The 17,395-nt window shown below is 34.3% G+C and overlaps 1 protein-coding gene across 11 annotated transcripts in view; it reads left to right on the forward strand.

Moving 5' to 3' along the window:
• The window catches only part of NFAT5 (nuclear factor of activated T cells 5), a 118,229-nt gene that overhangs the window by 62,042 nt on the left and 38,792 nt on the right, over positions 1-17,395 (forward strand). For all 11 annotated transcript variants that reach the window (XM_043599539.1, XM_043599536.1, XM_043599538.1 and 8 more), the window contains 3 exons: positions 3,307-3,499; positions 5,521-5,711; positions 7,861-8,033. In XM_043599539.1, the coding sequence (XP_043455474.1) occupies positions 3,307-3,499; positions 5,521-5,711; positions 7,861-8,033 (557 nt within the window). The remainder of the gene's footprint in view (positions 1-3,306; positions 3,500-5,520; positions 5,712-7,860; positions 8,034-17,395) is intronic.

Consider the following 17,395-nt stretch of genomic DNA (forward strand, 5'->3'; position numbering starts at 1 on the left):
TTCATTGTTATACTGAAATAAACATTAAAGGTCCAAATGAAGAACAAATAGAATTTTGACATAGGGTTAGTCAACACATGTCATTTGCAGTTCCTGTTAAGAGAGATCTTGACCTACATCTTTTCTGCTTCTGCTTTTGTATGATAGATATATCTTAGAAATGATTTGAGGTTACCCAGGGGAAGTATAATAACATTTGTTGAGACAAAATCTCTCATGAAATAATTCATGGAACAGAAACTCATCAAGCAGCAGAAGAAATGTCCAGCTTCTTAGGTAATGGAAAAATATTTGACACTGGCAAGTAGAAGTGGTGGAAGAAGTTTAAATTTTGAATAGATAAGAACTATATCAAGGAAAGGATAAAGCAATATGTAAATATATTGAAACATAGGCTTTTGAAAGCAGTTATTAAGAGGATCTCAAGCTAAAAGTCCTGTACTCTTCAATAAGAAAGGCATTAGAAACATGAAAGAAATTCAGAAGTCTTTTGAGGGATAAGGTATATGTAGCCTTAGATATCATAATGTGCCATAAATTTACAATTTATATAATACTGAATTGTAGGAAATGTACTCTGAAATATGTTATAAACAGCAGTTTATTGATCTTCAAGAGGGAAATAGCATTTTTGTATAATTAAGGTATTATATAAAAGAGTTTATTAAAAAACAAAATCACTTAAAAAAGAATTAGTCAGTATTTAAACATTACTTAGCCACGTTCTTAAATTCTTCAACTAAATGTTCTGAGCATCAGTAGGCTTATGTTTTTTCTAGATAGTCCTGAAAATTAAGGTATAATGTAATGTGAAACTCCTTTTAGGCATTTTGTAGTATAAATTATTTTTTTGTGTGACAGACAACTAGAAGGATACATAGCACATAGGAATTGGAATGCCATTTTAAGACTTCTGAATAGAATATAATAAGACAAAGGACTTAGCTTTTTGGATGCCATTTAGAAGTAAAATCCCATACAATTAACTGTAAACCATCGTGCCTTAAAAATTACTAAGTTCACTGACTTCTTTTCTAAGAATTAGTTGACATTTTCATTGTTGTACATGTCTGAAGATCTAAATATATATGTATTCCATCTGTACATTTAAGCCTTAGAGAATAAAAGTAGTTTTAAGGGCTTTTAAAAGTATCATTTCAGAAATTGTTTAGTTACATGGACTATTCTTTAAGCCATAATGTGTATACTGTGTCAGCTCACTCATTAGTCTTCATCCCAAATGAAATATTTTGTTTTACTAAAATAATAAAACTTGTTTTTATCTATTTATCCTCATCAATACTAGCTTGGCTAGCTTAAGTGAATATAAAAACTGTATCTTGCCAAATTCATTGGTATGCTAAATTTTCCTTATAATTCGAGCTAAAGTTTTCCCTTTTCTATTATAAAATTAATAGATATTAATTACAAACATGCAGAAAAATAGAAGAAAATAAATAACCTATAATTTAGTCACTCGATACAACTCCTATTAGTATTTTACTGTATTTTCTTTTGGTCCTTTTCATTGAATATTTAGGGGGTGTTTTTACATAGTTTCAGTAAGTGAATATTTTTGCTTTGAATTTAAAAATAAATATAAAATGATACAATTGTAGAGTTTCATATGTAAGGGACTGCACATTGTATTGAGAGCACATGTTTGAATTTCTACCTAGAACGATGAACAGAAAAATAGGATTTGTTGTCCATTGTTCCAGTTTCAACTCAGTACTTTGATTCATAGAATGTATTCTTTCAGGGCCTTTTAAATGACTTACATGGGTAATCTTTGACTTAAGTATGTGAAACTTACATGAATGGCATTCCTTGGCCAGGAATCCGAGGATCCAGTCTTCTTCATCTTGATATTATAGGAACTCTTTTTATTCTGCTTTCTTTCCTTTGTCCCTTTCTTTTTCCTATTTGCAACAACAACTATTTTTTCAGCACCTGCAGCTTCAGGAATTGTGCAAGGTTCAGGGAATGTGAAAACGATGGAGCACAGTACTAGCCCTCAGAACTCTCCCACTTACCTAGTCAGTCTTACTTCGCATTTCTTCTCTTCTCCATCCTTCTGTCCCTTTCCTCACTATGAGGTTCATCCCAGTGCCTGGTTTCATTGAGAGTACAGCATTTCTTCTTTTTGTTGTTGATAATAGAGGCAACAACTTAGAGCTGGAGGGTTAAACATTAGGGGCAGGTTTAAGGCTTCTTAGCCACTGTTGCTCTTCTTTGTTTGAAATCATAACATTCCTCCTGGGATCTGTTTGCTTTTGGAGATTTTGTCCATAGTCATTTCTTAGCTCCTGTATTTTCAATGTGAGGCATACAGAAAGCAGTATAGGCCCTGACTCTATTTTAAAATGTACATGGGTAATTTTAAATCTGTTTTAAAACTAATAGTATTGTTTTATATTTATTTTATCACATATTTGCAGTGCTTCAAATGAAAGGTGTTGACCTAAAGTCCTAACCACCGGTTGAAATATTTTTCTTTGAACATACATTCCACGTAGCAAATGAATGATAAACAAATAAATATTAGAAATACAATTTTAAAAAATAGATTGCCTATCTGTAAAGGCCAGATTATAAAGATTTTATATGCTAAGGGCTTTAATTATTTAATCATAACTAAAAACATCGTGAAAAATTGTACTTCTAGAAAAGATTGGTTAGAGTAAATTTGATTTCCCAATAAAAATTGGATCACTGATTTTTTATTATAATTTTTTCAGAAAAATTGTACTGAAAAAGATATCCCCCAAAAATGTATGCTACATGTACTTTAGATTGTTTTTTAAGGTCTTCATTTCTTTGGGCTACCCCCCTTTTCTTTTGTATTGCAAGTCTGATTAGAAAATAATGGTAGTTAATCTTATAGTTTTATATTACACTCACATATATGTGTAATTTTTTAAATTCGTTTTGACTGAATGCATTGTGAAAGGTTATAGTGACATTCGCTATTCTCTCACCTGTTATTTTTCTGTTCATTAACATTCATTCTTCCTCCATTCCTCCTACCACACATAAGTGTTGTCTTCCCTGTCCAATTTACTTTCTTTTATTTTTGCATTGTATAGTTAAATTTTATTTAAAAGTTTAAAAAGATACTTTGCTTATGGAATGTGTCTTCCGTTAGGCTGTGTTTTATTTTGTTGTTAGGATTATCAGTTGTTTTTAATGACACTGCTTTTTCTGTTCCTTCCTTTACCTTAGATGACTTTTGTAAAAAAAAAAAACCAAAAACCAAAAAACTTCTTCTTGATACTCTTTCTGTGTTGTGCTTTGACTTCTCAGAACATTGGAAAACCAAAAAGGCAGTGGAGTAAAGAAGAGCCCTATGTTGTGCGGACAGTATCCTGTTAAAAGTGAGGGAAAGGAGCTGAAGATAGTTGTACAGCCTGAGACCCAGCACCGAGCTCGGTACCTGACTGAGGGTAGCCGTGGCTCAGTAAAGGATAGAACACAGCAAGGCTTTCCTACAGTAAAGGTACTTATTTTATTTAGCAAAAGAATTTTTTCCAGTTTTGCTTACTAGTTATTTTAACTGGCAAAAGCTGCCTAAAATAAATGGTAGAAATACCGTATATAATGGAAATTAAAGCAAGTCTGACTGAATCATAAGCTCAGTATTGTTACTTTAATTTGATTTTTAGTTTAGATGAAAGGGGAAGTGAGAATGTGTTCCCAATAATATTTGGAATTTATGAATTATGTTCCCCTTATATTTGACATTGGTAGCAACTATATTCAGTTCTTCCCAAACTTAGTATTTAAGAAGAAATTTTAAAGTGAATTCATTTAAAGTGAAATATTGTAGAAATTAGTATGGACTTGGAAAATAAGGTTTTTGAGATGGCTAAAGGAATCAGGACTATTCATTTCAGAAAAGAATTAGTTGATAGATAATTCAAATCTTCAGTTTGAGAAATAGGATATTAACTGATTCTTCATCTTTTCAGAATTTAGACTAAAAGAAAAAAGGGGCTTAAATTTCAGCCCCTGGGAAACTTTGTTACAAAGAATATTTCTCTTTGAAGATAAACCAAAAAGGAGTGAGTGGGGGATGTTTAACAAGTGTTCCTACCCCTTGTAAAACATTAAACGTAGGAATTTTGACTAGTCACGTGGTAAATTCTTGTTAAACACAGTTTGTGTAAATGTAATGTTAGTATTTACTTGGCTTGCTTTTCATTTTAAATTTTAATGGAATAATGGTAGAAATTTAGGATCCGGAAATCTATCCATGGTCATTAATAAGGTTGGTTAATAGTCCCACGTACAGTATCACTCCTATCCCTCTGCTACTCGTCACACCAACCCCATCCTCATTCCCCCAGACTCAGAAGAAATAGGTAAATGATAAGTTTAAGTCATGCTTTTTATAAATATTTGTTTGACCAGACATTTTGATAGGTTGGTTAGTATTTTTAACCCATATTGATCTGACTTTAAGTTATGGTTTGGTTAAGTACTCTCTGGTCAGAAGTATTATTAGATTAATTATCTCTGATAGGGAGTGAATTGACCTTAAAAGTTTATCTATTCATTTATTCAACAAATAAGCACCCCTCTATGTGCCGGACACTGTTCTAGGTACTGCTAGTGGTTTAGGTAGATTGCTTCTTTGTCTACTGATTTCCCTCATGATATCATTTCACAGAGATATTGCTATACTGGGTTACAAAAGATGTATGAATCTTTTAAAGTACTTTGGTGTACATTGTACAAGTTATTTTGTGATTTTATGCATTCTATATTAGTAGCTTCAGTATTTAACTATAAACCTGAACAAAAATCAGCATTGGAAAGATTTGTTCCCAAATGCTATTTTATTTATTCATTCTTCAACAAATTATAAATTATAATTTATGAAAGCATGTTAGAGACCTGTAAGGATCCATAGATCCTGGTTTGAACTAACACTTTTTCAAACCATAATGTTTTGGCCCAGAATTTCATGATGTTGTGGATATGTATCTAACCTATGCAAATGAGTTACATTTCCTTATTATTTATATAGCTGTACTTCAAATACTTTTCTATTCAGATAGTTTTAAAAGAGTAAAAATTCAGTATGTGTACACATTTGATGATGATGATGATGATGATGCCACTAACATAGTTTAATGAATTTTCCGTTAGTAGTGATGGTAAACTTTGAGTAACCCACATGCTTTGGCAGTCCATAAGTTTATAAATACATAAAGGACTGTGTATTCATTTGCATCTGGTTGTACAAATTAATTGTAAATGACAATTTATCATTAAACATATAACATTTTAATCAAAATGTGATTATTACAGGATTAAAACTTAGAATTTCCTGCAAAAACTTAGCCAATTCTCCTCTTTATGAAAATATTTTACTTTTGGTTTTCTTGAAGATTTAAATTATTTCTTTACTGTTATCTATTTATAAATGTAGAACTTGGTCTTAAATGTTTGATTTGACAATTAGATTATTTGAAATGCTAATTAGTCTTTATGTTCTATGTTATCTCACTCCAGCTGGAGGGCCATAATGAGCCAGTAGTGTTGCAAGTGTTTGTGGGCAATGACTCTGGTCGAGTGAAACCACATGGATTTTATCAGGCCTGCAGGGTAACTGGGCGAAATACAACTCCCTGTAAAGAGGTGGACATTGAAGGCACTACTGTTATAGAAGTTGGCCTTGATCCAAGCAACAACATGACATTGGCGTAAGTACTTAGTAAAAATTTTTTCAGTATACATTACACTTCTGCAGTGGGCAGGAAAAAAATTTTAGTTTCTAATGTAAAAAAAAGAAGATTTTGAGTATTTTATTAAAATGTTTTAAACATTACAAATAAAAACGTAGATTAATGCAGAATGGTAATTGGTCAAAATGAGCTCTTTTCCCTATGATGAATTCCTATGATGAAAGGCAAGGAAATAAAAGCCAGGTGGAATAATGGCTTTTTTGGAAATAATATGGACTAATTTGTTGGGACTAATAAAAGTAACATTAAAAATAAAAACTACAAACCATTTGATTTGTTCTCCTAAATTCTTAGTATTTGCATTAGAAAACTATTTGACAGAGACCTTTCATGGTACCTGGACCCATCCTGATGTGGAAAAGCATGTTGCTGTTCTAAATTCACTTTCTATTTTTGTTTTCCTATATTAAAAAAGAATGTACTGGGAGTATGTTTTTTTTTCCCCGCCATATGCATTTTCATTGCCTAAAAAATATGAGGTGTTAATAATTTAAATTAAAACATTTTTTTCTTAAGCCTTTTGTTAAGGGGTTTTATCCTAAATTTGAAACCATAACAGCAGCAAATATATTGATAAGGGGTAGACTTATGTTGTAATTATTTGTATTGAAATAGCTAATGACATTTCTCTATTTAATTTTCAGTTTCCTTTTGAAAGCCATTTTGAGTAATAAGAGGTTAATTGGAAAAGAAAATTTTTGAAAAATAGTAGACTTGTTTTTTAACTTTTGAAAATTATGAAAATATAGGGCGCCTGGGTGGCGCAGTCGGTTAAGCGTCTGACTTCAGCCAGGTCACGATCTCGCGCTCCGTGAGTTCGAGGCCTGCGTCGGGCTCTGGGCTGATGGCTCAGAGCCTGGAGCCTGTTTCCGATTCTGTGTCTCCCTCTCTCTCTCTGCCCCTCCCCTGTTCATGCTCTGTCTTTCTCTGTCCCAAAAATAAATAAAACGTTGAAAAAAAAAATTAAAAAAAAAAAGAAAATTATGAAAATATATATAGTGGAAGAAAGGAAGGGAATTACTGGTTGTAAAAATAGTACTTATTCATTATAAGTGTTTTGTAACCTTGCTTTCACTTACCATCAGCATTTTCCATGTAGTAAATATTTTTTGGCATATATTTTAATGGCTATGTAGTGTTCCGTTCTTTTGGGGACAGTTTGCTAGTGTGTTTTTGTTTTTGTTTTTGTTTTTAAGTAAAATTCATTCCTTCTATTTTAATATCTGAATTAGCTACAAAAATAAAGAGGCTACATTTATCTATCTATTTATGTATTTCAAGTGTATTTATTTTGAGAGAGAGAGCAAGCATGCAAGTGGGGAAGGGGCAGAAGAGGGGGGAAGAGGGAATCCCAAGCAGGCTCCATACCACCAGCACAGAGCCTGATGTGTGGCTTGAACTCAAGAACCCAATACCATGACCCGAGCTGAAATCAAATGCTTAACTGACAGCCACCCAGGCACCCCCATTTATTTTCTAAAAACAGTGATTGGGATGCCTGGCTGGCTCAGTCAGTAGAATATATGACTCTTAATCTCAGAGTCATGAGTTTGAGCCCCACGTTGAGCATACTTTAAAAATAAATAAATTAAAATTAAAATTAAAAAATGGCTAAGGTGCCTAGGTGGCTCAGTCAGTTAGGTATAGGGCTCTTGATTTTGCCTGGTATCATGATCTCGTGGTCGTGAGATCAGGCATATGTGGGGCTCTGTGCTGGGCGTGGAGCCTGCTTGGGATTCTCTCCCTCTCTTTCTGCCCCTCCCTTGCTTGCACTGTCTCTTTCTCTCTCAAAAAAAAAAAAAAAGAAAAGAAAAGAAAAAATGGCAAAAGTATCTCTTGTAAGCTATTACTTACGTTCCAATTTTGAGATAGTGATTTTACTTTACTACTTTTTGCATTTTTGTAAATGAAAAGTTGTCAAGGTTAAGAATTATGAATATTCAGAATTTACCCTACTGTATTATTTGAATTTGGAACGTTATGATTGTATTACATATTCAAAAAATTAATAATTAGCAAATTTTTTAAAAAGAAACTTATTTGGTTAAGAATATTGTGCTATTTATATAACAGAAAATATTGGTTAATGTATTTTTTTCTGTGTCAGGGTGGACTGCGTAGGGATATTGAAATTGAGGAATGCTGATGTTGAAGCCAGAATAGGAATTGCTGGTTCCAAGAAAAAAAGCACTCGTGCAAGATTGGTTTTTAGAGTTAATATCACAAGGAAAGATGGCTCCACTTTGACACTGCAAACACCCTCCTCTCCGATTTTATGTAGTAAGTAAGAAAATACATATCAAGTTTTTTTGGTTTTGTTTTCTATTAATTTTCAGACATAGCTAAATTTCAGATGTTTTAAAGACTGTAGCTTATAATGGTGCAAAATTTGAAGCATTTTAAAAGTTGTAGTCAGGTTTCCTAGACTATAGGTGGATAATATCAAGTAAAATTGAGAAGATATGTAGCATTTTGTAGTTCCCTATTATTATCCCATACTACTTTTAAAGGTAATTTGAGGGGACACCTGGCTGGCTCAGGTGCTAGAGCATGTGACTCTTGATCTCAGGGTCGTGAGTTCAAGCCCCATATGGGCTGTGGAGCCTACTTAAAATTAAAAAAAAAAAAATAAATTAAAAAGTACTTTGAATGGTTTACCTGAATTAAATTCCAAAGCCAAAGGATTCTTCACTGTGTGATAAATTGCTGTGATCTTAAGTCTGTTTGGTATTAGAACATAAGAAACATTAAGGTAAGTAGAACTTTGTAAATATACAGCAGTTGGAGTTCTGATTACAAATCAAAGCATTAAAGTATAGTTTTCGCAAGTGGGAATCATAATTCTTATTTTGCTAATCTTGGCTTAGGAAGTAAATGATGTGTGTACATGTGTGTTTAAATTTAATCTTATTGTTGTATGTGCCTCACAGTATATTCTGGTTTCCCTATAATGAGCATTATTACAAGCAGTAAATAGAAAATTTTTTCCCTTATGTATCACTTAAGATTTTCATTGAGTGTAATTTTCTTTAGCATTGCTTCATTATAATTAACACCTGAATTCAGAAGAGCAGAATAGACTGTTCCATTCAATTGAATTTCCTGTTGGGTTGTTTTGGGTATTATGACCTTGCTACCCCTAGGAGAGTTACACAGCCTTTGTAATTGTATTTTTGTTTTGTCAAATTATTCATCCTTTGTAAATCTTATTTTCCCTTTCTTTTAATTCATCTCAAAAATGCTTATAGCCGTACTTTAGCTTAGCAAACACCATAGTCTTTTTTAAAGTACTAAAATATCTTTCTGATCTCAAGAGAGCTCAGTTGGATTTCTCTATTTTTTGTTATTATAACAAATTTGTTTTGATACTAGTATTTCTTTAGGCTATTTCTGGGTGATGTGCAATTATAAATAGACTGCTTTTACAGATCGTATATTCCATGTCTATTATATGTAGATAAAGACAAAATAAAGAGTCTATAGATGGTTTATTGAATTCTTAAGCTTTTCTAATTGGGGTGCTCCAATTCTGGATTTACTATAATATGTGATATGTTCCAACTTGACTCTTACTAGGATACAGTTCCAATTTTAGTGGTGTGTATGCATTTATTTTTTTATGTGAAGTAATACTTTGACCATGACCATAGCCATTCTCTCGAGGCCAGAGCCAGAAATGCTAGATAATTCACATCCTACTACTTTAGCAGAGACTGGCAAATGGTTGCCAACTTTATGTAATCATTTGCTCTTTCTTTCATTAGTTTGTTTAGTCACTTCTTCATTTTCTGTTTCATTAAGGCATTCTTTTTTTAAAAATTTTTTTTTTCAATGTTTATTTATTTTTGGGACAGAGAGAGACAGAGCATGAACGGGGGAGGGGCAGAGAGAGAGGGAGACACAGAATCGGAAACAGGCTCCAGGCTCTGAGCCATCAGCCCAGAGCCTGACGCGGGGCTCGAACTCACGGACCGCGAGATCGTGACCTGGCTGAAGTCGGACGCTTAACCGACTGCGCCACCCAGGCGCCCCAAGGCATTCTTAAGATATAAATATATTCAGCTAAAGGTGGTAGAGAATACAAAAGAAATAGAAAACATGATTTTCTGAAATTTCATCTGTAATTATTATCATTTGTTAATTATCACTATTAAAGATAATATATGTCCATATTTCAAAAAGTCTCTCTCGCTGGGAGTCGAGGTGGGGGGTAGATATGACAGCTCTTAGAAGCAGCAGCGCACAGTGGAAAGGATATACAGTTAATGATAAAAGTTAACATGCTTTGAACTCTGTATGCCGGGGATTTTGTTTATAAGCATTGTATCATTTACTCTTCTCTGTTACCTTATATGGATTCCACTCTACAGTTGATGAAACTAAGACTTAGAGAGATTAAATAACTTCCTCAAGATCACATAGCTAGTAAATAATAAGACCAAGATTCACAACCTCTTTTAGCCACTATGCTATATTGTCATTACAATCACTTAAAATTGCAGTGCTGAAACCAAGTTTGAGCACTTTATTTCATCCTAGCCATGGCCTCTGAAAGGTTAGGGCAATAGTTACAGAACGAGATTGTGTTAGTGAACTGCTTCCTCTACCTAGGAGATTTATGTTGTGTAATTTAGACTTTATGAATTTAGAAAATAGATTTCAGTTGGGGGATTTTACTTGAATACCTATATGGTCCCTTCCATTTTCTTTTATAGAAGTCATTTATTATGGAGATGTAGGATATATATTTTATTCCTTTAATTGACTATTTGTTACTTTCCATCTGCTTAGAGAAATTGGATTAGATACAAATGAGCAGTACTTTATCTGAAAGAAAGGGATACTAATGATGAGGTCTTGCCATCTGTGACAACATAGATGTACCTACAGGGTATTATGCTAAGTGAAGTAAGTCAGGCAGAGAAAGACAAATACCATATGATTTCACTTATATGTAGCATCTAAAAAACAAAAGAAATGTGAATAAATAAAAAGAATAAGACTTGTAAATACAGAGAACAAACTGATGGCTGCCAGGGAGCTGGGGGATGGGCAGAATGGATGAAGCGGAGTAGAAGATACAGGCTTCCAGTTATGGAATGAAAGAGAATAAAAGGTACAGAAATACAGTTAATAGTATTAGAATAGCATTGCATGGTAGGTAACATGATAGCTGAGCTAACATATGATAACACTAACATATGATAGTGAGCATAGCATAAGGTATAGAGTTGTTTAATCACTGTGTTGTACATTTGAAATTATTGTAACATTGTGTGTCAATTCTCAAATTTAATATTTTTTGCAAGAAGAAGTAAAAAAATAAAGAGGCAGTAATAGTTGCCATGCTTCTTTTAATTTGCAAATATGTTTAGACAATAATTTCCCTATTTATTTATTATTGTTATTTTCATAGAATTTCATGCAAATAGGATTTTTTCCTTAAAATGTATAGCTAGCTTAAAAATATTTCTAATAGTGATTTCTATGAATATCAATTAGATATAATCATTTAGGCAAGAGTCTAAGACTCTTACAAAAAAAAAAAAAAAATTACATAAGTAATCTCTATACCCAATGTGGAGCTTGAACTCACAACCCTGAGATCAAGAGTCACATGCTCTTCCAACTGAGCCAGCCAGGCACCTCTAAGCCTCCTGACCTGTACATTCCTAATGGATCGGTGATTTGATTTTTCTAAAAACCTGTCATCTTATGTAATGAATGTCCTTATTCTGTGTTCAGAATGTAACTTTACTTGATCATGAGTTTTCTTTAAATACGCTACACAGCAGTCTGTAGGTTGGTCAGTCTTTTTTATTGTTAAACTGGTAACAAAATGAAATATTAAAAAAATTTTATTACTTTTTTTTTTTTTAATTTTTTTTTTCAACGTTTTATTTATTTTTGGGACAGAGAGAGACAGAGCATGAACGGGGGAGGGGCAGAGAGAGAGAGGGAGACACAGAATCGGAAACAGGCTCCAGGCTCTGAGCCATCAGCCCAGAGCCCGACGCGGGGCTCGAACTCCCGGACCGTGAGATCGTGACCTGGCTGAAGTCAGACGCTTAACCGACTGCGCCACCCAGGCGCCCCAGAAAAATTTTATTACTTTTTAATTACTGTTGTTTAAATATTAGCATTAGGACACACAACAGGTGTCCTACAGGTGAGGGGCACTTGGATGGTTCAGTTGGTTAAGTGTCCAACTTAGGGTCAGGTTATCTCATGGTTTGTGGGTTCGAGCACCACGTCAAGCTCTCTGTGTCAGCATGGAGTCTGCTTCAGATCCTGTTTCCCTCTCTCTCTGTCCCTCCCCTGCTCACGCTCTCTCCTTCTTTCAAAAATAAATAAATATTAAAAGTTTAAAATGTATGCTTTATGCATGTAGGCAGATGCAGAAGAGAGAGGAAAGAAGACTGGGATAATCATGCCCAAGCCCTGGTTCCAACTCTTCCGTAGTTCACTCATTTCACCTCTCTAGTGAATATTAATCTAATGGAGTTTCCTGTTAATAATAGTGCTACATTATCCCATTTGATCTTAACAATAGTACTGTGTTATTAATAAAATAGAAATGATTAGTTTCACTTTTTGTATAATAGGAGAGGAATGAGACTGTTCAGGTTAGGAAATGAACAAAGAAATAGGAGATAATCTGATTTTTTTTGTTGTTCATTGTTTTGAGCTGGTGTCTACTGCAGAATATAGGAAAGATTTTATTTTTATCAATTTTAACATAATAGCAGATATACTTCTTAAATTGTATAGCTTATAATTAGGGTATTGACATATAGGCACTTAATTATCTTAAATTTATGTACAGTCAGTCTTATGCTTTCTGTCCCATAGAAGATGGTTTCTTTTTTTTCTTTTATAATAGTTCACTGAGATATAATTTGCACACCTTGCATTTGAGCCTTTTAATGTGTACAATTTTTTATCATATTCAAAGTTGTACAACCATCACCATTATCTAATTTTAGAACATTTTTATTGCTACCTCAAAAAGAAACCCTGGGGTGCTGAGGTAGCTCAGTTGGTTAAGTGTCTGACTTCAGCTCAGGTCATGATCTCACAGTTCGTGAGTTCAAGCCCCATGTCGGGCTCTGGGCTGACAGCTCAGAGCCTGGAGCTTGTTTCAGATTCTGTGTCTCCTTCTCGCTGTGCCCCTCCCCAGCTTGTGCTCTATCTCTCGGTCTCACTCTCAAAAATAAATAATCATTAAAAAAAGAAAGAAAGAAAGAAAGAAATCCTGTAACTCTTAGCAGTCACTCTCTATTCTATTACCCCAGACCCTGGTAACCACTGTTGTATTTTCTGTCTCTATGGATTTGCCTATTCTGTACATTTCATGTAAATGGGATCATACACTGTGTGGTCTTTTTATCTGGCTTCTTTCACTTAGCATAATGTTTTCAAGATCCACTGATACTGTAGCATATATCAGGCACTTTGGCTAAATGGTATTCCATTGTTTGGATATACCACAATTTGTTTATCCATTCATCCACTCATGGACATTTGGGTTGTTTCCAACTTTTGGTTGTGAATAACGCTACTATGAAGATACGTGTACAGGTTTTGTGTGGGCATGTGGTTTCAGTTCTCTTGAGTATAGACTTTGGAATAGAATTGCTGGATCATATGGTGGACAGTTTTCTTGTTTAACATTTCTTTGAAATTCATTTATGACTAATAGAAGACAAATTTTTTAAAAAGTAAAAAACCATTTCTCTGTACTTCTACTCCCTGTTTTAACATCAGTTTTCTGAAAATATTGAAGGGAACTGAATTCTTTGTTTTAATTTTATCATCATTTTACCTCTGTTTTCAATAATTTTATTTGACTTATTTTTGAAATCAAAATATGATTTACTACCAAAATATTTGTATTCATTGGATTGGTCAGCAAATTTTGGCAGGCAGTAAAATTGTTCAGATGGGCTTTTTTTTTTTTTTTTTTTAACAGTTGTGCTTATTGGGGCTACAATTTACTTCATAGAAACAGTACAGTATTCTAACAGAATACTGCCTGATTGACATTCTGTCATCATTTATTCAATATAAATGCATTGTGCCTCAATCCTGGCTATTTGTTAGTCTTCTGTGGTACACTTAGGATTAAAAAAAAAAAAAAAAAAAAAAAAAGTCGCTTAGTTAGAATCTCCAAAGTTGGATCTTAGCAATGTTTTGAGAAGACTTCATAGCTAATTTTTTTAAGCTTATTTATTTTGAGAGAAAGAGAGCATGGGGGACAGGGTGCAGAGAGAGAGAGAGAGAGAGAGAGAGAGAGAATCCCAAGCAGGCTCTGCACTGCCCGCTCAAACCCACGAACTGTGAGATCATAAGCCAAGCTGAAATCAAGAGTCAGATGCTTAGCCAACTGAGCCACCTGGGTGCCCCAAAACTTCATAGCTAATTTAAGGGATAGTTACAACATGCCCAACTCTGGAAATAAAGACATGATAGCTTAAGGAGCTTACTCTAACAAGCTAGAGGGAAAAACAGACAAGTCAATGTCCTATTACAAAATGATATAAAGACTATAGCAGGGGTGCTTGGGTGGCTCATTCAGTTAAGCATCCAACTCTTGATTTCAGCTCAGGTAATGATCTCTCAGTGGGGAGATCTAGCCTGCTTGAGATTCTCTGTCTCCTTCTGCCCCTTCTCCTGTGCACGCATGTGCTCTCTCTCTGTTTAAAAAAAAAAAAAGAAAAAAAAGCAACAATAGATGCATCAGTAGGGTACAATGGAAACATTAGGAAAGAAGAACATCTTATTTGGAGATGGTAATATTTGTGCAGTATCTAGAAGGACAAATAGAAGTAAGCCAGGGCAGGACAGGGTTTAGATGAAGATTATCCTCGTCAGAAGGAACAGTGAATATAAATCTACTCCATGAAAGTGTATGCTTCTTTTAGGGGAATTAAAAAGAGTTTGATATGATTGGAATAAAAAGATACTATGAAGAAGTAGTAAGATTTGAAGCTAGTAGAGCTAGGCAAGATCTCTTTTGTAAAGATTTGTGTGTTGAGCTAAAGAATTTGAATTTTAACCTGACCACCTTAGGAAGCCTGAGGCTTGCACTTCGGCTTTGGAGTGGGATATGAGGGAAGAGGAAAAGTAAACATATAGGTAATACACAGTGAAACAAAGGACCCCAAAATTCTTTTTATTTAAAAAATTAAAAATAAGAATGTTGATTATGGGTTTTTGGTTTATGTTTATTTCCATGAATATAACCTTTTTGGTAGGTTTGAGCAATTGGAGTAGAAAGAGAGGTGAAGAGGAAATAGGTTAGTATGAAGGGTTAGAATTGGAATGGGAGGTAGAAGGAAACAGGAAAATAAGAGGGAGGTAAAAAAGAAAGAGGGGCCAAAGGTGATAGAGGTGGAAGGGAGGAGAGGAAACAGACACTTCATCTTCCATCTAGAAACACTCAGTGGAAAGAAGGGCTATTGCCAGAATTCATGTGCTTTGTGACGTTGAAAAAGAAGTCCTACTTCTATTTGTTAGTTTAACAATGACCATTGGCTCCATTGTCGGTTTTTGTTTGTTTGTTTTTAAGGGGATGGAAGAATTATCCCCTTTTATATTCTTGATGTATTTCTATTTCTGCAGACAATACAGTCATACATTTTTTATTTGATGATACTAGATCAATCTAAGAGTATCAGCTTGCATACTTTTTTAGTATCCACCCCAAATACTAATTTTTTAAATACAGCAAAATAAGAAGAAATAGCTTTCTTTGCTATAATGTATATTGGATTTTATCTTACTATGATTATTGTATTAAATCTGACTGAATTTAACATGTTTCTACCTCCCTTGTTTCTGTGTATCGCACAACTTTAAGAAAAGGATAATATCATCGAGTAAAGTTTCCACTCTTCAGAGACATTATCAAAAAGCTTTAATTCTTTTGGCACTTTGAAATACTTGCTTTGTTATTTTTCAGTATTCAGATATTCATTTTTTTTTACTTTTATTTATTTATTTTAATGTTTATTCATTTTTTGAGAGAGAGAGAGAGAGACAGAGTGTGAGCGGGGTAGGGGCAGGGAGAGAGAGAGACAGAGAATCCAAAGCAGGCTCCAGGCTCTGAGCTATCAGCACAGAGCCCAGTGTGGGGCCCGAACTCACAAACTATGAGATCATGACCTGAGCTGAAGTCGGCTGCTTAACCAACTGAGCCACCCAGGTGCCCTTTTTCAGCTTTATATTTGAGGCTACTATTTGAAAAGCATCTAGAAGCACATTGTTTTTATAATATCAGAAAAGTGGCTGCTTTTTTTGTGTTATAATTTTTTAAGCAGTGTGATCACTTTGAAGAACTGGTTTACTAATTACTTAAAGATAGGGGCGCCTGGGTGGCGCAGTCGGTTAAACGTCCGACTTCAGCCAGGTCACGATCTCGCGGTCCGTGAGTTCGAGCCCCGCGTCAGGCTCTGGGCTGATGGCTCGGAGCCTGGAGCCTGTTTCCGATTCTGTGTCTCCCTCTCTCTCTGCCCCTCCCCCGTTCATGCTCTGTCTCTCTCTGTCCCCAATAAATAAATAGACGTTGGGAAAAAAAAAGATAAAAATAAAATAGTTAATGCTTAAATAATACTGACTTTACTTCTGTTTAATATAATGTCTGGGCTGTTGAGTAACCATTAAACTTTTTAATAGAAAAGACCTTTTAAGGTCAAAAGTTAAATTATCTTGAACAGTAACAGACTAGTTCTTTGTATAATGTAAATACAAGTATGTAGAAGATATATACACGTTGTACCTTCAGAGGAGTCTCATTTGGCCATCTTATGACCTTAATACATAAAAGGAAAAAATGAGATAGGAAAAAAAAGTTTTGATAAGCATCACTGAAATGGAATTTCCACACAGTATTTGAAAATGGGGTGAAAGGTTATAGACTTTCCATTCATTTTGTTAATACATTGTGTTCATATAATTTTGCACCTCTTGTTTTCTACTCAAAGTAATATTTAGTATTTTTTTAATGTCCTTTCAAAACAAATATCTAGTTCCAGTGTTACTCTAAAAAGCTATAAATTAAGGGCACCTGAGTGACTCAGTTGGTTAAGCATCTGACTTTGGCTCAGGTCATGATCTCATGGTTTGTGGGTTTGAGCTCCGCATTGGGCTCTGTGCTGACGGCTCAGAGCCTGGAGCCTGCTTCGGATTCTGTGTCTCCCTCTCTGCCCTTCCCTTGCTTGTGCTCTGTCTCTCTCTTTCTCAAAAATAAATAAACATTAAAAAGCTATAAATTAGTTAATTCTTCATTTAAAGGGGGTATATGATTGCCAACACGTGACCAATAACCATTTCCATTGTCCTCACGCATTAACCCTGTGTGTTCTAACCAATGTATATGGATATACATTCACAATTTCTTTTAAACTCTTAGACATTCCTGAAAATGTCATTTGCCATTTAAATATTTTAAAAGGCTAGGATACTTACTAGCTTGTATCAATAAGTGAGGCTAAATGATGTTGCAGTAACAAACTCAGTGGCATTCAACAGTAGTCCTACTTCTCCCTCACTTTGTGATAATACTGACTGTGGTTTGGAAGTGGATCCATTTTCTTCATTGTCGGATCCAGGCTGAAGAAGCTGCCCTTATCTGGAACTTT

The sequence above is a fragment of the Prionailurus bengalensis genome, chromosome E2 (assembly GCF_016509475.1).
Source record: "Prionailurus bengalensis isolate Pbe53 chromosome E2, Fcat_Pben_1.1_paternal_pri, whole genome shotgun sequence".
NCBI classification, from domain to species: domain Eukaryota; kingdom Metazoa; phylum Chordata; class Mammalia; order Carnivora; family Felidae; genus Prionailurus; species Prionailurus bengalensis.